This window comes from Saimiri boliviensis, chromosome 7, assembly GCF_048565385.1.
Source record: "Saimiri boliviensis isolate mSaiBol1 chromosome 7, mSaiBol1.pri, whole genome shotgun sequence".
NCBI lineage: Eukaryota > Metazoa > Chordata > Mammalia > Primates > Cebidae > Saimiri > Saimiri boliviensis.
The window spans coordinates 86,823,626-86,849,858 of record NC_133455.1 but is presented as its reverse complement, the minus strand read 5'-3'; the positions used below and the strand labels follow the sequence as shown (position 1 = coordinate 86,849,858).

At 41.1% G+C, this 26,233-nt stretch overlaps 1 protein-coding gene across 6 annotated transcripts in view; it reads left to right on the top strand.

The window, feature by feature from the left end:
- The window catches only part of BCAT1 (branched chain amino acid transaminase 1), a 113,799-nt gene that overhangs the window by 13,661 nt on the left and 73,905 nt on the right, over positions 1–26,233 (top strand). Inside the window, exons 1-2 of one of the 6 annotated variants that reach the window (XM_074402923.1) lie at positions 23,638–23,899; positions 24,967–25,038. In XM_074402923.1, the coding sequence (XP_074259024.1) occupies positions 23,705–23,899; positions 24,967–25,038 (267 nt within the window). In that variant the 5' untranslated portion in view covers positions 23,638–23,704. Of the gene's footprint in view, positions 1–23,637; positions 23,900–24,302; positions 24,549–24,578; positions 24,892–24,966; positions 25,039–26,233 lie in introns of those variants that run through there. The other 5 variants (XM_003926578.4, XM_074402924.1, XM_003926577.4 and 2 more) reach the window with 5 other exon arrangements.

Sequence of the window (26,233 nt, the reverse complement as noted above, 5' to 3'; positions counted from 1 at the left end):
CTTTTTCTTCAGAGCCTTTGTACTTGCTGATGCCTCTGCCTGGAAGATCTTCTTCCGATTCCTCATCCAGCTGTGCCTTATCACCCTGCCAGCCTCAGATTGAATGCTGCTTCCTCAGAGAGATCCTTGGGACTCCTGTGTTTCCCAAGCCTTTAGTGCCTTCATCTCAACTTACAATGATTGCATTGGGATGATTATCTGTGTGATTTTCGGATTGATATCTGACTCTTCCATTAGACCATACATTTCTGGAGAGCAGAGAGCATATGAAGTTTTTTTTATCACTCTGCAACCATACGTCATCCAATGCTTGACCCATAATAGGGGGTTGGTGAATGTGGTAGGCTGAATCACAGCCCCCAAGAATGCCCATAGCCTAATCCCCAGAAGCCTTCATAGTAAAAGAGATTTTGCAGATTGTGATTAAGGTATGGATCTTGAGATGGAGAGATTATCCTTGATTAACTAAGCGGGTCCGGTATAATCAGTAGAGTCTTTATAAGAGGGAAGCAGAGGGTCAGAATCAGAGAAGGAGATGCCACAGTGGAAGCAAAGGTTTTGTGTGTGTGTGTGTATGTGTGTGTGTGTGTGTTTTAGAGAGAGAGAGAGAGAGAGAGATTGAGATTCAAAGTGCTCCATTACTTGCTCTGAGGATGAGGATGAGCCAAAGAATGCAGGTGGTTTGTAGAAGCCGGAAAAGCCAAGAAAACAGATTCTCACTCTATAGCCTCCAGAAGGAAGGCAAGTCTGCTGACACCTTGATTTAGAACTTCCAGAACCATAAGGTAATAATTTTGTGTAGTTTCAAGGCTGGGCCCAGTGGCTCATGCCTGTAATCCCAGCACTTTGGTAGGCTGAGGTGGGAGGATCACTTGAGGTCAGGAGTTTGAGACTATCCTGGCCAACATGGTGAAACCCTGTCTATACTAAATATACAAAAATTATCCAGGCATTGTGGTGCATGCCTTTAGTTCCAGATACTTGGGAGGCTGCGGCAGGAAAATCACTTGAACCCGGAAAGGGGAGATTGCAGTGAGCTGAGATTGCGCCACTGCACTCCAGCCTGGGCAACAGAGTGAGACTTTGTCTCAAAAATAATAATAATAATAATTATTATTATTATGTGTAGTTTCAGGCCACAGAGTCTACAGTCATGTGTTACAATAGCAGTAGGAAACGAATACAGATTTTGGTACCTGGAAATTGTGTGCTGCTGTAACAAATACCTAAACAATGTGGAAGTGGCTTTGGAATTGGGTATTGGGCAGTGTATGGAAGAATTTTGATAAGCATGATAGGAAAAGCCTACCTTACCCTAGAAAGACTGTTAGTAGAAATAGGGATGTTAAAGGTGCTGTTGGTGAGGGTTTGGAAGTGTGGTAGAGAAAATGTGTTTCATTTTTGAGAATATCAAAGTCATTGTAGAAGCTTGGTAGAAGTATAGGTTTTCATAATATGCTGTCGATGAGGGCTGAGAAAGAAATGAGGAACATGTTTAGGGAAACTAGAGGAAAAAGGATCCTTGTTACACAGTGGAATAAAACTGTGGCATTGTGTCTTATAGTTATATGGCAAGAAGAATTTGTTTGAACTTGGATATTTGTCTGAGCTTTCCAAGTAAAGTATTGAAGGTGTAGCAAGGTTTCCTCTTGCTGTTTTATAGTAAAATGCCAAAGAAAAAGGGATAAGTGAGTAAGAACTGTTGAGAAAAAGAAACAAAGACATGATGACTTGGGAAATTCTCAGGCTACTCAGTTTATAAACAATGAGAAAATTAGAAGAGTCACTGTCAGGAAAGTGTGCTCTGGAGAGGAAGCCAAGGGTGAGTTCCTTGTGGTGTGGGTTAGGAGCTCTGGCAGGGATTCGGGGAAGAGACGATGGTGACTTGGACTAGATGCCTAGTGGGGTATGGGAAAATATAGAGGAATGAAGTGATTCTGTTGGGACTTTCTATTGGGTTCCTTGATTCCATGAGTGGAAACACATGTAGAGCTCTCTTTCCCAGCCACCTAAGCTCTCTGACCATCTCCCTGACTCTCCAGAATGCCTTGCCTTCATGTCCACTTGAGGACAAATCATCTTTTTCTGCATTTTTGAGGGTGTAGTAGTCCATTTTCACACTGCTATAAAGAACTATCTGAGACTGGGTGATTTATAAGAAAAGAGGTTTAATTGAATTACAGTTCAACATGGCTGGAAAGGCCTCAGGAAACTTACAATCATGGAGGAAGGTGAAGGGGAAGCAAGGCACATCCTACATGGTGGCAGGAGGCAGAGAAGGGGGATGTGCCACACTTTTAAACCATCAGATCTTATGATGATGTAGGAGTTAGGAAGAAATCACTTAGGCAGATAGTGAGGGTGTGGGAATCCTTAGTAAGGCTTTTATTTTTGATGAAAAGCAGCCCCAAATTATTTTCTAACAAATAGCAGCCTGTAAAGTCAAGCTGCAAACATAGACAAACAAGCTGGGAACTTGCATGGGTGAATGCTGGCAGGAACTAGGAACTAGACATGTTCAAGATGGTGGCTCCATCGTCCCTTCTCTGCCAATCAAGTGTACAGTAAGGAGCAGAAAAGATGGTACTGGCCAAGAGGAGAATTTATGTGCATATTAAGATTAGGGTGGGGTGACCAGCCTTCCCAGTGCACTATGTAAACATCATACCTGATTGAACCAGTCTGTGAGCCCTATGTAAATCAGACACCACCTCCTCCAGCTCAACTCACAAATCCAGCGTGGCTGCCACCAGTCAGTCTTTCCTCTCAGAAGTCCCTTTCTCTCACTAGAGAGAGAGCTGTTTTCCTTTCTCTTTCTTCTGCCTATTAAACCTGCGCTCCTACACTCCTTGTGTGTGTCTGTGTCCTAAATTTTCCTGGCACGAGAGGATGAACCCCAGGTATATACCCCAGAAAACAGCCATTTCAGTGAGAACTCACTCACTCTTCACCCCCATGATTCAATCACCTTTGACCAGGTTCCTCCCCTGACATGAGGGGGTTAAAATTCCACATAAGGTTTGGGTAGGGACGCAGAGCCAAACCATATCAGAGGGTGAAGAGTAGGTAAAGTTGCTGCTCTCCTGCACGTTCAGGGAAAGGCCATATAACACATGGTTATGAGCACAAACTGGGACTGGACTGCAGGTATGTGAGCCTCAGCCCTTGCTACTGAGTGATCCCCAGCAAGTTATTCAATTGTGTCTCAGTTTTTAAATTTATGAAATGGTGGTAATAGTATAAAACACCTCTCATGGATGATGTGAGGATTAAATAAAATAACAAATGTTGCTGGGCATGGTGGTTCATACCTGTAATCCTAGCATGCTGGGAGGCTGAGGCCCGAGCATCACTTGAGGTCAGGAGGTAGAGATCAGCCTGGCCAACATGGTGAAAACCCATCTCTACTAAAAATACAAAAAAAAAAAAAATTTACCAGGCATGGTGGCACACGCTGTAATCCCAGCTACTCTGTAGGCTGAGGCATGAAATCACTTGAACTCAGGAGTTGGAGGTTGCAGTGAGCTGAGACTGTGCCACTGCACTTCAGCCTGTGTGACAGAACCAGACTCTGTCTCCAACAAATAACCAAAAACAAATATAAAGCACTTATAACAGAGTCTGGTCTAAAATAAGTACTATGTAAGTACTGTAAGTATTAACTAATATTACTACAATTTATTCTCACATAGTGACATATCAAACATTTTCAATCAGTGATGCAATATAAAAAAATAAATTAAATAATGCAGTAGTGACAGAGCTGAGAGAAAGCTGGTACTAATTTATACTGACTGGTCAGAGAAAGCTTCACAGAAAAGGTAAATTTTCATTTGACACCTGAGTACCATGATCTGGAGGTAAGAGTGTCCCATGCATATGGAACAGCAAATGAGACCTTCTGGACTGTAGTCCGAGATGGGGGAGGTCAAGAGTGGAATCACAGATCATTAAAGTTCCATAGTCCTGTTAAGAGTGTGGACTTTATTCTAAGTATAGAGAAATGCCCCTGAGAGATTTTGAGCAGCAGTTGGAATTGCATTTTTAAAAGTCACTGGTGTTTTCCCCCTTATACTCTATTTTCCTTTTCCTGTAGTTAATTACTGCATTATTCCCTTTTATTTGCTTACCTTACTGTATATTTATTATGAATTCTTTCCAATTTCCAACTTCCCAATAGCCTGTCAATATAATTTTGCTTAGGTTAAATGTATCTGTCAGTTCATTTTCTTTTCTTTGTACTCTTTCTGCTACGATTCTCATTCTTGCTCTAATTTGTGCTGGTTTGTCTCTGATCCAGCTGCACAGCTGCCTGCCTAAGACTTCCTTCTGGCGTCTTTTACTGTCTCTCTGTGTTAAGTTCCCGGTTTTCTGAATCTGGTGGCATTCTCCTTTTTACTTTACTTCCTCATTTGTGTTACACATATGCTCCAGTTGTTTTTAGATAGAGTGCATGAGAGGTAGATGTTTTACTTCCTTGCATTCTTGATTTTTGTTCTACTTTCACTCTAGGTTAATATTCGATTTTGAATAACATCCTAGGTTAGAAGTGAGTTTTCATCAGAATTTTAAATAAATTGCCTTACTGTTTTCTAGTTTCCTGTGTTACAGATGAGAAGTCCAAAAACACTTGTAATTTCAGGTCCTTTTTACATGGAACCTATTTTTTGTTCCTTGAGGTTTTCAGGGTCTCTTTTTATTGCTAATTTGGGGAACTTTATCATAACATGGGTCCTTAGTCATTCATCCTAGAAAATTTTCTTTTCCTATATCTTTGATGATTTCTTCTCTTCTGCTTTCTCTCTTTTCTTGTGCTTAAAATTCTATTAGTTTGATGTTAGACTTCCTTGATTGATCCTCTAATTAAAAAAAATTTTCTCTCCCAGTGTCCAATTTTAGAGGTGGAAGAAAGATTTCATCAATGTTATCTTCCAACCTTTCCCTTGAATTTAAAAATTTTATTCTTCATATTTCTTCTGATTACTCCTTTCAAAAATAGCATCTTGGGTTGGGTGCAGTAGCTCATGCCTGTAATCTCAGCACTTTGGGAGGCCGAGGTGGGCGGACCACCTGAGGTCAGGAGTTCAAGACCAGTCTGGCCAACATGGGGAAACCTCGTCTCTACTGAAAATACAAAAAATTAGCCAGGTGTGCAGGCTCCTATAGTCCCAGCTACTTGGGAGGCTGAGGCAGAAGAATTGCTAGAACCTGGGAGGCAGAGGTTGTAGTGAGCTGAGATTGCGCCACTGCACTCCAGCCTGGTTGACAGAGCAAGACTCCATCTCAAAAAAATAAAAATAAAAAAATAGGATTCTGTTTCACTGAGGCTCCAGTGCTGAGCACAGAGGGATACTAACTCCAAATTTCAAACATATGTGATACATCTAAACAACTTTCTAAAGGATGACTAAATTAATTCTGCAAGCTTTAGCCTATAACTTATCTCCAATTTATATTTAAGAGAAGGCTGGAGATTGAACAGAAAGGAAATAAGATTATTTGGAAATAAAAAATTGTCAGCCAAGCAAGGAGAGCCTGCCATTTCTGGAAACTTCTTTTTACCTTGGAGGATGTAAAAAAGTGATTCTCCTATTCCCCAACACAGCATTCACTAAAAATTAAGTGAGAAGCGCTTTGCCTAGAGGATCTGTAGCTTGTGAACACTTGATTTGTGCCACTGGTGTATGGGACATAACGGTGTCAGCTCTCCCTGGGACAGTCCAAGGCTGACTCATGCTGCCTGTGGTTAGAGTCAACTGAGGGGTATTTGGTGGCTGCAGTTTACAGTTCCAGCGTTTAGTAGGGCAAAAATGTCATGAATTATGTGAACTCTGAAGAAAGGTGTCATAGAAACACCTCAAAAGGACACTATCTAAGAAGCCTGCTTACTGGGGCAAGGAGACCCCAGGGGTCAGAGGCTGTGTATAATACCAGAGCTGGGGTTGAAGGAGAATCCTAAGAGGTGAGACAGAATGTGCATCATCGTAGTGGGGCTCTGCAAGGCAGCGGTCTCAATTAGAGGAGGGGATGAGGGGAAGGGGAGATTGTGAAGAATCCATAAGTAACCATGATGCAATAGAAAGCCAGAATTTGGGCATTTGCCATAGGAGAGGTCCCAGTGCCAGATTATAATGGTCACAGACAAATAAAATTTTACCATTTCCTCTAATTCATGGTCCACACGGAATCCTGGGGGTCCTGGAAACAGCACTGGGGAGTAAAGAGGAGAGTGATGTGGGAGTGAGAAGACTTTCTCTCTACCCTTTTGATAACTGAGTTTATGAAGTAAACTGACAGTAGAAAGATGAATAGGAGAAAAGACATAAATTTATTCTGTACATACACATGGGAGTCCTATAAAATATGAGATTCAAAGTAAGTTCAGATGATTGAAGTTTATATAGTATCCCTGAGTTAGACTGGCTGTAGGAGGGTGAGGAGAGGTAGCTATGGTGAACAAAGGTTGTCTTGTTATGCATATAAAACGTTTCTCAGGTGATAAAAGTTGTCTCAGAGGCCTCATCAGAAGAATAGGTTAATGGCCTGTGACAAGGTCTACCTGGGCAAGGTGTCCAGTCTTCTCGCTGGCCATAAAATCTTCCCCAGTTGATGAGTTTCTTATCAAGTTCTTTTTCTTTAGATACAAATTCTGTTTACAGAAGGACAGCTTTTCAGAGCTACTCCTGTGTCTACAGTGTCTCAGAATAACTAAGTGGAAATACATCAAATAAGTATATCATGATGTGGCATATTCTGGTCTTATTTTGGGATGGTGCATCCTGAGCTCCAATGCTGAAAAAACAAGAACCCTATTCCTGTTGGATATGTCAACTTAATCAAAAGGATCAGAATCTAGTTTAAAGATAGTTTATTCAAGTGTGTAGTATAAGGGCAGGTGCTAGGGAAACATGGATTCCAAAGAATGGAAGTCAAGTGTTCTGAACTGTAGAAGTCTGGGATTGTTTGTACAGAGAAAGTTTAGAGAAGCTTAACAGAATTTCAACATCTTTCTGTGTAAGGCTTAATGCATAGTTACAATGATCGGATTAGTCAAGGTGTTCTTTTGCATTAGGGAAAGGTATGTTTAACATTTCACAGGCCGGTAGTGATGGCTTATGCCTGTAATCCCAGCACTTTGGGAGGCCAAGGTGGGTGGATCACCTGAGGTCAGGATTTCGAGACCAACCTAGCTAATATGGTGAAACCCCGTCTCTACTAACAACACACACACACACACACACACACACACACACACACACACACACAAGCCAGGCATGATGGTGCATGCCTGTGGTCCCAACTACTAAGGAGGCTAAGGCAGGAGAACTTGAACCTAGGAGGCAGAGGTTGTGGTGAGCCAAGATTGCACCATTGCACTCCAGCCTGGGCAACAGGAGTGAAAATCCATCTCAAAAACAAAACAAAACAAAACAAAAAACATTTCACACTGAAAGTGTAAAATGTTTTTACCCTGGAGGAGGTAAAGAAGTGTCATAGTTTTTTGTTGTCATTGTTATTTTTTGTGTTTGAGACTGTCTTGCTCTGTATTGCAGGCTGGCATGGCACAATCACAGCTCACTGCAGCTTCAATCTTGTGGACTCAAGTGATCCTACCACCTCAGTCTCCCACCTAGCTGGGACCACAGGCATGTGCCACCATGCCTGGCTAATTTATTTATTTATTTTTTATAGAGACTGGATCTCCCTTTTGCCCAAGCTGGTCTCAAACTCCTGAACTCAAAACAATTCTCTGCCTCAGCCTCCCAAAGTGCTGGGATTACAGGCATGAGCTACTGCACTCATCCCATGGGGTCTTTTGTGCCATCTGGTGTGAGTTAGGTACAGGACAATGAAGGAAGCAGTTAATCCATTAATCTATAACAAAGATCAATGAAGGGGGAATGTCTGGTCTCTAGTCTCTCCTAGTCATTTACAGAACTAGAACAATGAGAAGAGAGTGAATCTATAACGCAAGAAGCAGAATTTCAAACATCCTATTTGACTCAGTTCCCAGAACTTAACTTCTCTCTTGGCATAATAAATAATTTTAGAGGGTTTCAAAGTTTTATTTTCTTTTACAGATGTTACCAATCTGCGCTTGTTGGGAGTTGGTGGTGGTAGCTTCTCAGTAAAGCACTGAATGCAGTGTGAAGTCAAAGTTTTATTTCAAATCATACTGGTCTTTTAAATACTTGAAACAAGATTTTCCTAATACTTAAAAGTGACTGGAAACACAATAGTATCAGTGTGATCATCTCCAGATGGGGATGGTAGATTTTTGAAAGTGGGTGTGAAGGGCAGTAATGAGAGAAAAATAAAACTATTCCAGGTTGTACTCTCCCAAGTCAATGTTGTTCAATGAATGGTATATAGATTTGCATCAAAAGTCCCTGTTTTCAGCCTCACCTTTGGAAGCACCTGGATCCTCTATTCTGAGCCTTTCTGAGATGAGGGAAAGGTGGCTTCTCATCAGTATCTCCTTCTTTGTGCAATATAATTTCAGTTCTTTCTAATCTACAGAGTATTTCCTTCTCTACTACCAGCTTTCTACCTTCCAAAATGTGTTAATGTCACTCATTGTTACTATCTTGTTTCCCATTCTTTTTCCCTTATGGATTAAACTTTAAGAGATAATGTCATTTGTTTAAGTGAATATCTAAAAAGATATGGAAAGGTTTATGTGTTCAGTCTACCATGTTTAATTGGAGTGACTGATAGATTTTTAAGGAAAAATAACATTCTCAGTTTTTCCAGTATTGCTATGTAGCTTGTCTATATAGATCACCTTGAATTCTTCTCTTTCTCTTATAACTTGATTTTTTTTTTTTTTGAGGTGGAGTCTTACTTTGTAACCCAGGGTAAAGTGCAGTGGCACAATCTAATCTCACTCCAGCCTCCATCTCCTGGGTTCAAGTGATTCAAGTAAAATTCCTCACTTGTCTGTAAAATGTGGGGGAGAATTATTTTTAAAAACATATAATCTCCAAACCTCACTTCAACTGTAAGTTATAATCTTTCCTCCTTGATTAAGATTTGTATTGGAAACAATAGTCATTTGCTTTGAGTTAAATTTCATTTCTTGGATGATGATGATATTAGTAAAAATCTAATTATAAGACTCCTGTAATCCTGGTTACTTGGGAAGTAACCAATTGGGTGCCATAGCTTACTTAGCCAAATTGACACTTGAAATTAACCATCACACTTACTGTAGAGATGAAATAACTGTTTCAAAAAACAAATGTTTCTGAATCTGTCATTTATCAACAGATTCACCAATGGCTAACCTTTCATACACTTTCTATTTCTCCCATGTGCTGAATCATATGAAAATAAATTATGGTTGTGATATTTCCTAACTAAATACTTCATATATGTCATTCTCCTACATAGCACACCTAAGAAGACTGATATTAATTCAGTGAGATCATGTCATATACTAGTTCATATACATAGTTATTCCCTAGTTGACCTCTGTCTTCTATAGCTGTTTGTTTTGATTACATAGTACTCTTGATGGTTATGCCTCTTTTAATATAGATCAAGATCTGTGTGTTTTTGCTGCTGTTGTTTTCTAATGACACTCTGTGTTTTGAATAATTCAGGCTCATGGAATATTTCACATCCTGAATTTCTCTAATTTTATCTTTATGATTAGATCTGGGCTATGCCTCTTGGCAAGAAAACCACTGAAGTGAGGTTGTGTACTCCTAATTGCCTTGCATCAGAAGACACATGATATGCACTGGTACCTCCATTAGTCATGTTAAGTTTGATCACTTGGAGAAGGTGGTGGCCACCATTTCTCTCCCTTGTAAAGGGACATTTTCTTCTTTGAAATTAATATATAATTTGTGGGATGAGACTTTGATAATGTGTAAATATCCCATTATCTGACAACTTTTCTTATGACTTTAGCATTTACTGATATAATTATCTCTTTATTGGCACTGAGTAGCATTCTTGTGTAAACAAGGGGTTCTCTTTCTCTCCTTCCTCTCATTGTAATTTGTTATTGTTATTTTCTTACAAGTTACTAAGAATTACTCAAAGGCAGTATTTTTCAATAAGTTATTGGTGATTTATGGTCTTCTCACTCTAGAAAAGGAAGGACAGATCAGAAAGCTGAAAAAAAAGGGACGAAATGAGAATGTATATTATGAACACAATTGATTGAAAATGTCTAGTGCTGTAATTATGCCATCATGCAGATTAAAAAGCCACCGGTGAACAATCAACTTGTATTTGTTTTGTTTCGTTTGACTTTAATAAATCCTCATAATGTATGAATAAAAATTAAATTAATTGATCAGTATCTTCACCAATGGCAGAAAAGGGAATGGACTGAGCAGATTCTGCTTTTTGCTTTGATATTCGTTAAGTGCTCTATGTGGTCTAAAGACCTGGGTTCTAGTACCAGCTCTCCCTCTGCAGGTATGTTACTTTGGCCAAGGCAATCAATATTCTTGATACTCAGTTTGGTTCTCTCTGATGTGAACATAAGAAGTGTACTTGAAGACTGGGTGTGGTGGCTTATGCCTATAATCCCAACATTTTGGGAAGCAGAGGTGGGAGGATCACTTGGGCCCAGGAGTTTGAGACCAGCCTGGGCAACGTGGCAAAACCCCATCTCTAAAAAAAACAAATAAAAAATTATCCAGGCTTGGTTGTGCGTGCCTGTAGTCCCAGCTACTCAGGAGGCTGAGGTAGGCAATCGCTTGAACCCAGGAGGCGGAGGTTGCAGTGAGCTGAGATTGTACCACTGCACTCAAGCCTGGGTGACAGAGAGAGAAAGAGACCCTGTCTAAGATATATATATTTTGTATATATTTTATAAATATATGTACACTTGAATGCTTCATGTCCCTTGCTCGGTAACAGCCCCGTTCTCTGCTTCTGCACAGTTGACCAAGGCTTCTCAGTTTACTCTTGTGCAGAAAAGAATTAAAGTAGGCTTGAGACTGCTGGTCTTAGATAGGCAGTGCTTGCAGGGTTGGCCCTTCTCTGGTGTCTGGGAATTCAAATTTCTGGAGGGTTCTCACCATTCCCTGAAGAGAATGGCTTACGGTGCCTAAAATATTTGTACAAACAATGAAGTTTTTGCTGAACATCTGCTTCCTTCTGGGAGTCTGGAATTTTAGGATGTGCTAGGTAGGGGTGTCTACATGACAGCCCCAAATAAAAACCTTCGACATTAAGTGGCTAATAAGATTCCCTGGTAAGTAATATGTGATACATATTATCACAACTTGTTGCTGGAGAAGTTAAGTGCATCCTGTGTGACTCCACTGGGAGAGGACTCTGGGAAGCGCATGTCTGGTTTCCTTTGTCTAATGCACCTTTTCCTTTTGCTGATTTTGCCTTTTTATAATTTTTATCCTGTAATATAGTTGAAAGTATTGAGTCCTGTGAGTCATCTTAGAGAATCACCAAGCTGCTTCCAATTTTCTCATCTGCAAAATGGGTTGCTATAATAATAATGTTATCTACTGTATAGGGTTGTTTCAAGTAGGAAAAATGTGGTGAAATATGTGTGAAACTAAGGGCCTGATGGAGGATGAGTCTTACAGAGGGTGGTTATTATTACGAATTATATTAACTCTTCGGGTAAAAAACATCTTGTAGCTGGGCAAGGTGGCACATGCCTGTAGTCCCAGCTGCTTGCAGGGGGAGGCTGAGGCAGGTGGATTGCTTGAGCCCAGGAATTCAAGGCTGTAATGTGCTATGACCACGTCTATCAATAGCCACTTCACTCCAGCCTGGACAACATAATGAGACTCTGTCTTATAAAAAAAGGAAAATCTTGTGTTTGTGTGTGTGCTCATGTCTTTGTTGAAATAATACTCACACATTCACTCAAATTAACTCTCCAGTCTTTGACGATTCATTTGATGGGAACAACAGGTTTATGTGCCAGCTTATCAGGACCCCTAGTTGTTTCATCAAAGTGTGTGTATGTGTGTATGCGTGCACACGTTTGCTAGTTTTCTTATCTAACAATGAAATCATTTTGGAGGTTTATTTTTTTCTTTATTATTTTTCCCTTTTTTTTTTTTTTTATGAGAGAAGCGAGGAGGGGAGGGAGGCTCACGGGGTGGGGCTGGGGAAGGCCGAAAAGAAAAAAAGAGAAAGAGAAAGGGGGAGAGAGGACAGGAGTCTTGCTCTATTGCCCAGGCTGGAATGCAATCTAAAAATAGGTATTAAAAACCTCTTTTATGCCAATAATTGTACTTACCAATGGAGACAGGAAGGAATAAGGGAAGAAAATAACAAACAAACAGCCAACCAATATTTCATTTAAATCTGTGAAATGCTATGCAAATGCTGAAGAGTGATTTGCTTCCATTTATGTGGTCACTTTCAAAATAGGTGTAATATGATACTGAAAAAAAATGTATGTTCTCTGGACCTGGGATGAAGAATTCTATAAATATTCACTGAGTTTACTTGTTCCAGGTCTGAGTTCAAATCGTAAATGTCCCTATTAATTTTCTATCTTGTTGATCCATCGAGTATTAACAATGTGGTGTCAAAGTCTCCTGCTATTTTTGTACAGGAGTCCAAGTCTCTTTATAAGTCATTAAGAACTTGTCTTATGTATCTGGGTACTCCTATATTGGGTGCATATATATTTATGATCATTGACTCCTGTTGTTACAGTGATCCTTTTACCATTATGTAATGTCCTTCTTTGTTTCTTTTAGTCTTTGTTACTATTAAAGTCTATTTTGTCAGAGATGAAAGTTATAACTCTTTTTTTTTTTTTGCTCTCCATTTCATTGGTGAGTCTTCCTCCAACCTTTTGTTTTGAGTCTTTGTGTGTCCTTGCTTATGAGATGGATCTGGATACATCCTGCCGATGGGTTTTGACTTTCTATTCAATTTGTGTGTCTGTGTCTTTGATTGGGGCATTTAACCCATTTAAATTTAAGATTAATATTGATATTTGTGAGTTTAATATTGTCATTTAATGCTAGCCGGCTATTTTTCACATTAGTTGATATAGATTCTTCATTATGAAGATATTCTTTACCTTTTGTTAAGTTGTTGGGATGACTGATACTGGTTGTTCCTTTCTGTGTGTAGTGCTTCTTTCAGAAGCTCTTGTAAAGCAGGCCTGGTGGTGATGAAATCTCTGAGTGCTTGCTTGTTCGTGAAAAATTTTATTTTTCCTTCATTTATGAAGCTTAGTTTGGCTGGATATGAGATTCTGGGTTGAAAATTCTTTTCTTTGAGGATATTGAATATTGACCCCCACTCTCTTCTAGTTTGTAGGGTTTCTGCTGAGAGATCTGCTGTGAGTCTGATAGGCTTCCCTTTACGGTTAACCTGACCTTTCTCTCTAGCTGCCCTTAGAATTTTCTCCTTTATTTCAACCCTGGTGAATCTAATGATTATGTGTCTTGGGGTTGCTCTTCTTGAGGAATATCTTTGTGGTGTTCTCTGTATTACCTGGAGTTGAGTATTTTCCTGCCTTACTAGGAAAGTTTTCCTGAATAATGTCCTGAAAAATATTTTCCAGCTTGGATTCATTCTCTTCATGACATTCAGGTACACCTATCAAATGTAAATTAGGTCTTTTCACACAGTCCCATATTTTTTGGAGACTTTGCTCATTCCTTTTTGCTTTTTCTTCTCTAATCTTGTCTTCTCATTTCATTTCATTAAGTTGGTCTTCAACCTCTGATATCCTTTCTTCTGCTTGATCAGTTTGAGTGTTAAAACATGTGCATACGGTAAAGAGTATCTTCATAATGAAGAATCTGTATCAACTAATGGGCAAAATAGCCAGCTAGCATTAAATGACAATATTAAATTCACAAATATCAATATTAATCCTAAATTTAAATGGATTAAACACCCCAAAGACACAGACATGCAAATTGAATAGAAAGTCAAAACCCATCAGCAGGATGTATCCAGATCCATCTCATAAGCAAGGACACACAAAGACTCAAAAAAAAAAAAAGATTCGATGAAGACTCACTAACCAACTGGAGAGAAAAAACAAACAAACAAACAAACAAACAAACAAAAAACAGGAGTTGTAACTTTCATCTCTGACAAAATAGACTTCAATAGTAACAAAGACTAAAAGAAACAAAGAAGGACATTACATAATGGTAAAAGGATCACTGTAACAACAGGAGTCAATGATCATAAATATATATACACCCAATATAGGAGCACCCAGATACATAAGACAAGTTCTTAATGACTTATAAAGAGACTTGGACTCCCGCACAATAATAGCGGGAGACTTGGACACCACATTGTTAATATTTGACGGATCAACAAGATAGAAAATTAACAGGGACATTTATGATTTGAACTCAGACCTGGAACAAGTAAACTCAGTGAATATTTATAGAATTCTTCACCCCAGGTCCACAGAACATACATTTTTCTCAGTATCACATTACACCTATTTTGAAAGTGACCACATAAATGGAAGCAAATCACTCTTCAGCATTTGCATAGCATTTCACAGATTTAAATGAAATATTGGTTGGCTGTTTGTTTGTTATTTTCTTCCCTTATTCCTTCCTGTCTCCATTGTTAAGTACAATTATCGGCATAAAAGAGGTTTTTAATACCTATTTTTAGATTGCATTCCAGCCTGGGCAATAGAGCAAGACTCCTCTTCTCTCTCCCCCTTTCCCTTTCTCTTTCTTTCATAAAAAATAAAATTAAAAATAAATCCATTTATAGCACATATGTGAGCAAGATAAAAATCAGGCCATTTCCCAGATTACCCAGAGTCTTCAAGGGGGAATCATGGGATAGAGAGGTGTGACCGTACCTCTCTATCCCAGTAGTAGAAAAAAACTAACAAACAAACAAAAAACCTGTGCATATTTTGCGGAGTTCTCGTATTGTATTCTTCAGTTCCATTAATTCACTTACATTCCTCTCTAAATTATCTACTCTCCTTAGGATTTCGTCAAACCTTTTTTCAAGGTTTTTAGTTTCTTTACACTGGGATAGAACATGTTCTTTTAACTCACAGAAGTTTCTTATTATCCACCTTCTGAAGCCTAATTCTGTTATTGGAATGTACTCATTCTCCATCAGGCCTTGTTCCCTTGTTGATGAGGAACTGTGATCCCCTGTAGAGGGAGAGGCATTCTGATTTTGGGTATTCTCAGCCTTTTTAGGCTGGTTTCTTCCCATGATTGTAAATGTATCCACCTGTCAGCTTTGTAATTACCGACTTTCAAATTAGGTCTCTGAGTGGACATCCAGCTTGTTGATTCCCAGCGCTGAAATATGAGCAACCCACTGCGCTGGCTAAAACAGCAGCGTTAAGATTCTTGGTGCTTTTCTGCCTGGGAATCTCCAGTCTGGCTTCCTTCTTGAGTCCCTTTTTCAATCAGCTGACTAGGTGACTCTGCCTTCCCGGAGCTCCAAACGTTGACTAAAAGGGGACCCAGTCCCGTTTACTCTGCACCAAGAACCGCCACACCGGGGCACTGGCAAAACCGATACGCCAGCCACAAGAGTCGCCCTGCCGATCTGTGGGGCTCCTCCACTGGGAATCTCCTGGTTCGTGAGCAACAAAAATTCATCTGAAAGTGTGGCGTCCTCTTGTTCTCTGGGGTTTGACTGGGAACTACAATCCTGAGCTGCTAGTAATCATCCATCTTCTGCCTTTTGATGTTTTTTACTATTTTTTCATGCTTTTTGTTGATGTGCACCTGGCAATTTGTAGAACCAACATGTACTAAATATTCTACTGCAGAAAATTACAGAAGTGAGGAAGAAGCAGGAATTAGATTAGAAAGAAATGTTACAGTTTATCAAGTTGTGACTAATGGAAGCTATTAAAACAAAAGGTACCAACCCATCTTAAATTTTCACTTCCTCTAACACTGTTTTTCTATAACTGTTGTCTTTTGTCAGCCCTGGGTGGAGGTAATATTCCTCAATGTCTTCTTAAGTAATTTAAAGATCTCTCTAGGTATGTGCATTAAAGATCCTATGATGTATCTGTCTTGTAAATTGAAACTGCCATATATTGGGATTACATTATTGGGAAAAATGTACGTCATCATCACTGGCGAAAAAGAGTTTCCATACCAGTTTTTTCTAAGTAGAGAGATAAATAAATCAGACTTTTGGAGGAGATACGTTTTAACTCACTAGAGGATCACAGCAAGTCTGAAGAACTAAGGAACCCTAGTGGAAAATTGGTTTTCCTGTATGCTGCTCTAGTGATCTGAGGAAAGACCTAAAAAAAGCCCAGTAACCCTGTAATATTGTGAAGTTATATCTATTTGGTCTTTGTTCCTGTTTCCTGGCATATAATTCCTGAAAATCCTTGGAATTTCCAAAGTGCTGTCTTTTTGTATGTTAGTGTTGACTGATAGCTTCAGGGTGAGGCTGGTCAAGTTGATCACCAGTGGCCAGTGGTTTAAGCAGTCATGTGTGTATGTATGTGTTATAAAATATATCAGCTTATTGGTCAATTTTTAATTTAAGCAAAAACATGGTAGATTAAAATATTCAATCAATTTATTGAGTAGATATTTATCAAGACTCACATATTTACCTGACTGTGCACTAAGCACTGGAAACCCAAAGAGAATGTATGTAATGAAGCCTCCATAAAAACCCAAAAGGAATGGACTGGGGAGGTTCCAAGAACTGTTTTTCACTTCCCATGAGCCTCCTGTACTGAGGCTCATGGGAAGTTCTTGAGATGGCAGCTTGCTTGACACATGGATTTTCTTCAGATTTGTACTTACTACCAACTCTGATTAGGTGTGCAGGTGGAGAGTCCAGAGAAGTTCTCTCTCTCCGTGTCAGAACAAATTTGCAACGAACATTTATTAATCTGATCTCTGCCTTCCAAATTAAAAGGTTCCACAGAACTCCAAAAATGAAAGTCTGATATGTCATGGTATATACAGTAAATTGCTTTATTCTGATTTTTTTTTTTTTCCTAAAAGCCTTCTGCAAATCCTAAAGCGCTGTGTCTTCAAGGAAATTCGTGAAAAGAACCTTGAGAAGTATTTTTTTTTTTTAAAGTTTTTGTCTCTTACTCTCTGATGAGACCCAAGAGAAGACAAGTATTCTTAATTCTGATAACTTTGGAGATCATACCTTTGGACTAGGTAAAAACATCCAAAGTTCTAATAAAAAACTGATGCATTCATGAAGATTGCTAACCCATCAAAGATAATGAGAATTAATTCCATGGGACTGAGTAGATAGAGGACTGAAATTATTTTTTTAAAGGGCTTTTTGTTTGAAACATTACTGACGTTTTTTATGTTTTGTTTTCCAGACTCAAGGAATTTTTTTTCTTTTGAGGTATTTATAGCTTACAGCATTTAGGTAAAGTATACTTCTGTGAGCAAAATGAAAACATTTACCTTTCTTTCTACCTGAATTCTTCAGAATTTGGAAACTATTCATTAGTGTTCTTATTTTCTGGCAATATAGTTATTTCCATAGGTTCAATAAGAACCTATTTTTGGCCAGGCACAGTGGCTCATACCTGTAATTCCAGCACTTTGGGAGGCTGAAGGGGATGGATCACGAGGTCAGCAGTTCAAGACCAGCCTGGCCAAGATGGTGAAACTTTGTCTCTACTAAACTACAAAAATTAGCCAGGTGTGGTGGCAGATGCCTGTAATCCCAACTACTCAGGAGGCTGAGGCAGGAGAATCAATTGAACCTAGGTGGCTGAGGTTACAGTGAGCCAAGATCATGCCACTGCACTCCAGCCTGGGCAACAGAGTAAGACTCCATCTCAAACAAACAAACAAACAAAAAACGATTTTCTTTTCTAACTGGACACATTGGAAACCGTGGTTATTTTACCAAGGCTTTGACTAGAATGTCATTTTTAAATGCAACCAGACTGCTCTGAGGGATTGAGGTTGACTTTATAGAGCCAATAGGCTTGGAAAAAGACAGGCCTCATACCTTGCCCACACAATTCCTTTATAGGGTTTCTAACTTTGCAATAAGTAAAGAATGTCACTTTCTGACAGGCCCAGGAAACTCAAGGTATTTTGGAGACCTTGAAAAGAGATAAATTCACCAAATTCATACGGGTTTCACAGGCACAGTCTGATGGCGAATCCTTGGCTTAGCTTCATTGCCTTGAGAGTTTGTTTTTTTGACATGGAATCTCACTCTGACACCCAGGCTGAAGTGTGGTGGTGCGATCTTGGCTCACTGTGTCCTCTGCCTCCTGGAGTCAAGCGAGTCTCCTACTTCAGCCTCCCAAGTAGCTGGGATTCCAGGCATGTGCGGCCGCACCCAGCTAATTTTTCATATTTTTGGTAGAGACAAGGTTTCATCATGTTGCCCAGGCCAGTGTTGAACTCCTAACCTCACATGACCTGCCTGCCTTGGCTTCCCAAAGTGCTGAGATTACAGATGTGAGTCACTGCACCAGGTCATTGGGAGGTTTTAAAAGTCTTAATCTGAGCTTCCTTATGAAAAAGTTCCAACAAAGCCAACTTAAAAAGAGCCTTTATAATAAATTACCATTCTTACTGCACTTTAAGCAGATAATCATGCCAGAGACTAAACTTACTTTGTAAATAAATTAGTCTTGTTATTATTATCTTTGTGGCAAAAATTGGGGTGACTGCAGAAGAGGAAATTATATTTGAGAAGAAAATTATAGCATACCTGTTATAAGTTTGTAGTCCTGACCATTGGTTTTTTTTTTTTTTTTTTTTTTTTTTTAGTTTTTATTTGCCTGCAATATGGACTGAATCCTGAATTCCTTCCTGGGTATAAGTCTCCAAACTAATGATTTCCCAATTTTTCTACCATTTTTCTGACTTGGAATCACCAAGCCCTGTAAGCTTTAGCTAGACAACTTGATATAAATTTTGGAAGAAATAATGAGAGCAACTTAATAAATGAGAGCAGCATTCATGTCAGCTGAGGTGTGGATTACTCAGACAGTTTAGTTGAACATCTGATTCAAACTACAATCCAGAAATACCTGTAAGATGGCCACTGCAATCTGAAGCTACTTCAGAGACTGTGGGAAAACTAGTTTATAGTTTATAGACAACTCCAGATGTTAATCTTTGTTTTTCTTTTGTTTTCATAGAAATGCCTTGTATTAAATGTCTGATTGGTTGATTCATAGAGAGGCCTGACTTTGGTGGAAGCCCATCTGCAATACCACTGCCTGAAATGTGATACAACTGTTAACTGTTTAATTGGACTGGCCTATTCTCAGGATTGTAAGACTAGTTCAATAGCTTATAAAATAATCCACCTGCCGGGCGCAATAGCTCACACCTGCAATCTCAGCACTTCGGGAGGCTGAGGTGGGCAAATTGCTTAAGCTCAGGAGTTCGAGACCAGAGAGAAATATGGTGAAATCCTGTCTCTATCAAAAATACGAAAAATTAGCTGGGCATAGTAGCATGTGCCTGTGGTCCCAGCTACTCAGGAGGTGGATGCTGGAGGATCGCCTGTGCCTGGGAGGCAGAGATAGCAGTTGACACTGCACTCTAGCCTGGACAACCCAGTGAGACCACATTTCAAAAATGAATGAATGAATGAATGAATAAATAAATAAGTAAAACAAAAGAAAACAGATAATCTACCAACCCAATTTCTCAACTGGGCAATGTTGGGCTCCTGCTCTCCTGTCTCTGGCCCTTCATTCTCCCCTGAGGCTAGTCATAGAAATTACGGTCCTTCTTCCCCAAGGTGGGCCATAGAAACGAAACCCTTTTCCCCAAAGCCAACCATAAAACCTAAAAATAGTACTCTAACTCCACTCCACCCCCCAGCCTTTCTGTGTAAAAACTGGCCATAAAGAAATTATCTGGCTTACCTTGTTTGACTGTAGGTTATAAGACCCTCATTCTCTGCCGGGCGTGGTGGCTCAAGCCCGTAATCCCAGCACTTTGGGAGGCCGAGGTGGGTGGATCACGAGGTCAAGAGATCGAGACCATCCTGGTCAACATGGTGAAACCCCGTCTCTACTAAAAATACAAAAAATTAGCTGGACATGGTGGCGTGTGCCTGTAATCCCAGCTACTCAGGAGGCTAAGGCAGGAGAATTGCCTGAACCCAGGAGGTGGAGGTTGCGGTGAGCCGAGATCGCGCCATTGCACTCCAGCCTGGGTAACAAGAGTGAAACTCCGTCTAAAAAAAAAAAAAAAAACCCTCATTCTCGAGAGGGTCTGGCACCACACCCAGAAGGAATAAATGCATACTCAGAGAGGCAACAATAGTCCAGACAGCCTGTCTGTGCTGGATTTCCCTGCTCAGTCTATTAGCATTATATCCTACCTTTTTTGTACAATCATATTTCTACATGGCTCTCCATACTTTGTTTAACCTAACCTAAGGGGGCTTAGAGTTTTGGCCTGGGCATTGTCTGTTGGGCAGTAGAGTGAGTCGTCCCAGCTTATGGGTTTGCATCTGGTTCTTGTTGTAAAAGGCCCAAAGCCTGTTGGATGGCAACCCTGAGCCATTGTGGAATGGCAGTTCCAGTTTCACGTGCCAGGATCAGCCCTGCTAGGTCCTGCTCCATAGATAACAAATGGCTTCCTTGTGGTGTTTTTATCCTATTTTGTCTCATTAACACTACAACTTTGTCTGTTATCTACTTGCTAATTTGTAATTGTAAATACACACAAGATTATGTAATTTGTGTAAATACATAATGACAGACTTCTGAAAACTGGTGTTTTTTACTTGCTGTCCATTTGGAGCTGCTTTAGGTTCTGTGGCACATGAATTTTGGGATCTTCGTTCTGAAGGCTCTTGTGTCACGTAAAATTATGATCAAATACGTTTGTATGATTTTTCTCCCATTAATCTGCATCTTATCATGTTGCCCAGGCTGCCACCTTATCTCCGTTCTTGCTGAAATCTGGCTGTTTCTCTCCACTTCTGTTACCAACCACCAGCCAAGTCCAACTTATTAAAAGGATCATCTCGTATGTGGGTTCTGTAACAGCTTCTTCAAAATCCATTCCTCTCCACCCAGACCCTCTTCCAATCTCCCAACTGCAGGCAATACCATTCAATTCTATCACCACTCCCACACAGGCCACCTAATCCTTAACCTTTCAGTGGTTTCTCTTGCCCCTAGGTTAAGCTGAATTTAAAACTATTAAAGCTAGAGCTTCTTAACGTAACTAGTAAGTGCAGTGACTAATAACTAATAAGTACAGTGACTAATATGTCTGGTTTACTCCAGCTGTTGCTGATTAATAGCACTCCTGAATGAAGAAATTATATTATTCTACTGTAGGGAAAAATTTGTACTTCAATGGAAAACTGAATTGTTTAGAGCAAACCTTTAAGATTATCTGATTCTGATTCCTTGCGCCCTTTCATTGGGTCTTACATTGATTCATTTTTTTGAGTTATTTTATAGATAACTGATAGAAATGCAAAATAATTCTTGCATGTCCTCATGCAAGTAAATTCTGAAGGTCAGGGTTCAATTAGCTTCTCTCTCCTACTGTGGAAGAAGCCAATTTCATTTGCATATTCATTTCAATATTTCCAATCTATAAATGTGTCTGTTCTTTGAAACAGTTTTTATATCTGCCTGGTAACTTCATTAAATGATTTAAGTAAACTCTATAATTTAGTTTATTCTATACCTATATGACAGGCTTTTACTTTATTTTTGCTTTTTAAAATTATTCTTTAGCTCTCCATAAGGCACTACGTGGCTGGCCCTTTGCCTGCTCACTAGCCCAAGCTCCATCCTCTTCTGTCTACTCCAGCCCTTGCTCTCTTTGGGTTCTTTGTTTCAGCCCTCCTCAGAGATGTTCTTTTGTCCTGAAACTCACTTTCATACCAGGTACTCACCATCCCTTCTTCCTTTAGTAAAGTTCTTTAATCTTTCAGATTTCTGCTCAAGGATCACTTGCTGAAAGCCTTTCCAGGCCTTTCTGAGTCAGTACAATCCATTAATAGAGGCTCTTAGAGCACAGGCAGCTCTTACAATTTTACATCTGTTTGTGGGATTCCTTAACACTTTCTGACACAATTAACACTTTTGTCTCTGGTGGTGGGCAATGCAGGATGACAGGATGGTGGTATGCTCTCAACCCTTCCCCAGCAACTAGCCCAGTGCTTCCAACATGGTGGATACGCTGTTTACATTTTAACAGATTTTTGAGTAGCAAGTACCTACTGCTTAGGAGACAGGTGGACTAAAAAATATATTTGGGAGTCACCAGCACATAGGTGCAGCCATGAAAATGCTCAAGAAGCAAAACCATTGGGAGGAACAAAATGAAAGCTATTAGAGACTTTATTTAGGTGGAATAATTGGACAGATGCTCTTGAAGGGGAGGAAACAGAAGCAGTTAATACAGATAGTGGCTAGGCCCTGTGGCTCACGCCTGTAATCTTAGCACTTTTGAAGGTTGAGATGGGTGGCCTGCTTGAGTCTAGGATTTTGAGACCAGCCTGGGTAACATAGCAAAACCCGGTCTATACAAAAAAATACAAAAATTAGCCAGGTGTCGGGGGAGGCTAAGGTGGGAGAATCGCTTGAACCCAGGAGGTGGACGTTGCAGTGAGCAGAGACGCTGCCACTACACTCCAGCCTGGGTGACAGAGTAAGACTCCATCTCAAAACAACAACAACACTTATTTTATAAGCTACCCTGGACTTACCAGGAACATTCACCACTCTATGATAGCACCTGATCTGCCTGGACTCTGTGGTCTTTGGAGCTTGGGACCCCACCCCAGCGTAAGAGGTCTTTCTGTGCCTTTTATAAAGGCGAGGAAATGTGCAGGTTTTTCGAGTTGATAAGATTAGAGCTACAGTATATTGTCAGTAGTGCTGTATGAAACCATGCAAAGAAAACCAGGCTTTCACCTAGAATAAACTGCCCTTTCCTCTTTCCAAGATCAAGTCAGCCCCAGTCACCACTTCCTATTAATTTGAAAACCAAGAAGTCTCATAATTTAGGCTGACGTTGCTTCAGGACAACACTGTGTATAAGACAATAGCTATTCCAATCCCCCTTTCCCTTTCTAAGCCGCATGGTATTTCTAACATCACTTTTCCAGTTCTCTTTCTAAATATTGCAATTATCAGCCTACATCGGAAAACTGAAAACAGTACGATTGGAGTTCTTGATGGTCTGCGTTGCCTGAAAACGATGAAAGGCGTGGAGATCTGGCAGAAACAGTCCTTAGGGGATGCGAGCCTGGTAGCCCCGTAACACCCGGAGTTACAAATTCGGTTTGGGTAGGTGGCGCAAGGAAATCTAAAAACTGGATTCACGTTTTCCCCTTTCAGTTTGCACATAGGGGTCGGTGGCAGACAAGAGCAGACACACAAATGCCAATACCCGCCTGCAAACTCTCGAGGACAGAAATTGTCTTTTGTCAGTTGGATTTGGAGTCGATGGAAAAACTGCCCTAATGTAGTTTCCCCAAGGTTTCCTTAGCCTTGACCGAGGGGCACTTCTCCGCCCTAGAGGTTGTTTAATAAACAAGGATGGTTGTTTAATAAACAACCCAGTCACCTAGAGGTTGTTTAATAAACGAGGATGCTCGCGAAGTACCTGCGCTTGGAAAGGCGCTCGCTCGCGGCGCACTATCTCGGGCCACCGCAAACCACCCAGGTGGTGGCAGGGACAACCGCCTCTGTTTTCGCGACTGCAGACAGACTGGGACCAGACGGTTGGAGGCTCCTCCCCAAGGGAAGCTGGAGGGGCTGCGTCGTACCATGCGCCTGGCCCTGGCGCGCGGCCCCGGGTCGTGGTACCCGGCGCCCTGCAGGCCTTACGCCTGGGCTTGGCCACGCCGCCTGCTTTCGCTACCAGCCGCGCGCTCGGTGCCACCTCCGCTCTCTGCAGCCCGGCGGCCCCGCAGCCTCCCCATGGCCAGCCCGCTTCGCTTCGCTGCGGCCCTTGCCCGCCAGGTACCTCGAACCCGGGCGTTTGTGGAAGGGGGGAGGATTGGAACTAGGGTCTTGGTAGCTCACAGGCCTGGCCGGGCGCCTTGCCGCGGTTTCCTGCACCATCGTCCTTCGCCTCGCTCTCCATTCCGCCTCCAGCGAGGCGTCTCCTCTTCTTCCCCCATCCCTGCCCGAAATCTAGAGGCCGAGCCTGCAATCTCCGCCTCAGCGAGGCGAGGTGCCCGCTGGCTAGGTCTACCACCAACATAGGTGACCTGCTCCGGAGCGCGGCGAGGACCGCCACGGGGGACGTGAGGGTAGCCATGGACTCGCTCTGAGGGAGGAGGCGGGAGCGGAATCTCTGGGCTGCCAGAACTCACAGCCACATCCTACGTGCCTTTGCCACCCCAAAATATTTTGACCGCAGCCTTCTGCCTCCTGGGATCTCTTTTCCCCTCCTCCTTCCCGTAGTTATTTAGCAGATTAGGCTTTGAAACAAATAACTGCAGGGTTTTCCCAATTAGTCTGCTTCCCTCTCTTTATCTTTTAAATTGCCCCCTAATACCATGAGGTTTAAGGTGTTGGGTGGATGCTGCGGCATCTGAGGACCCTGCTGGTGGAGAAAATGGTTCACGCCCGTCCTCTTCCCCGTCCCCTTTGCAGTCTTGCCATTGTGCGCTTCTGATTGACAAGACCACGAGGCTGAGCGCGCCCTGGAGATTTTTCTATAAATGGCTTAACACCCCAGTCTAGACTATTTGCTCGGATATAAGGGAGACAATTGTTTTTTTGTTCTTTGCCGGCGAACCCTGGCTCGGTAGGGCTGACCTGGAATTTAACCAGTCTTCCCTGAGTCAGTGGAGGAGGACAAAAACCGCCGAGACCCCAGCAGTGGTGGGAAGTGCAGGGCAGCACTCCCAGGACGCGCTTGTTGGAGGTTCGTGCCTGGGTGCTTGGTTGTCTGATCCTCCTTTTTCTGTTTGCGCGGGTCCTAGAGAAGAGCACACGGTATCATGGTGAGTCATGTATGTTACCTCGGGTCCCGCTCACCCACCTGCATTTACTTAATGGTGATTTAATTCTTCTTTAAGGACTGCGGTAACGGATGCTCCGCGGAATGTACCGCAGAAGGAGGATCAAAAGAGGTGCTGCGGGCTTTTAAGGTAAGTTGCTTGCTAGATGTTAAATGTCTAAAGCAATATTCAACGAGTAAATCCATTTCTTGTTGAGATTTGGGGGAATTTTCACTGTGTGGGTTACCCAGTACCTAGGTTGTGTTGTTTGACATTTAAAATTCCACTCTTAGAGCAAAAAAGCCATTTAGAGAGCGACAGTACATTCATCACAACAAAAATTATCTAGCAGCTAATTGCTGACTTTGAGTCATAAATTTTTCCTGAAAAATAGTGATTTTGTAAATATTAACCTAGATGTTTTCTGATTCCACAGTAAGCACAACCCTTCATTCTACTTGTAGAGCAAGTTAAACTGTGATTTTTCTCTTTCAGCAGCACATAACACTGTACAGTGAAAGTGTTGCATTTCCTTCTTTTCTGTCTGAATTATGGGGTTTATATATTAAATAGCTCCTACTTCACAAGGGAATAGTGAGGAACAAAGCAAATTGAAAATTGTACAAATACGAATATAGGATGGAATATTGTTTTTTCTATAAATCATTATGTTCTGCCCTCCCTCCCCATGGAGGTTTTGGCCTTTTCTCTTTATGCCTAGTGCTGCTTTTCTGCCTGTTTGAGTCACTGTCAATTGTCATCCATAGCACAGAGTGTCCTCATGATCTCACATCCTGGTGGTTCAGAGAGGGAAGGAAACTTGACTCATCAGTTTCTTACACATTCAGCTCTCTCTCACAGTATGCTAGGGACTGTGCTATGCATTGGAAATCCAAAGGTGAATTCAAGATTAGGTCTCTACTTGCAAGGATTTTTTATTTTTCTTTTTTCTTCTCTTGCTGTTATCTTAGCAAGGATTTTTTAAAAAACAAAATTCGAATATTGCAATTTCTTTCTTTCTTTCTTTCTTTTTTTTTGAGGCAGGGACTTGCTCTATCACCCAGGCTGGAGTGCAGTGGCACGATCTCAACTCACTGCAATCTCTGCCTTGAAGGTTCAAGTGATTCTCCTGCCTCACCCTCCTGAGTAGCTGGGATTACAGGCATATGCAATTATGCCAGCTAATTTTGTATTTTTAGTAGAGATGGGGTTTTGCCATGGTAGACGGGCTGGTCTCATTCCTAGCCTCAAGCAATCTGCCTGTCTCAGCCTTCCAAAGCGCTGAGATTACAGGCGTGAGCCACCAAGCCCAGCATGAAGAATTCTCTGTAAAGAATAATGTCAA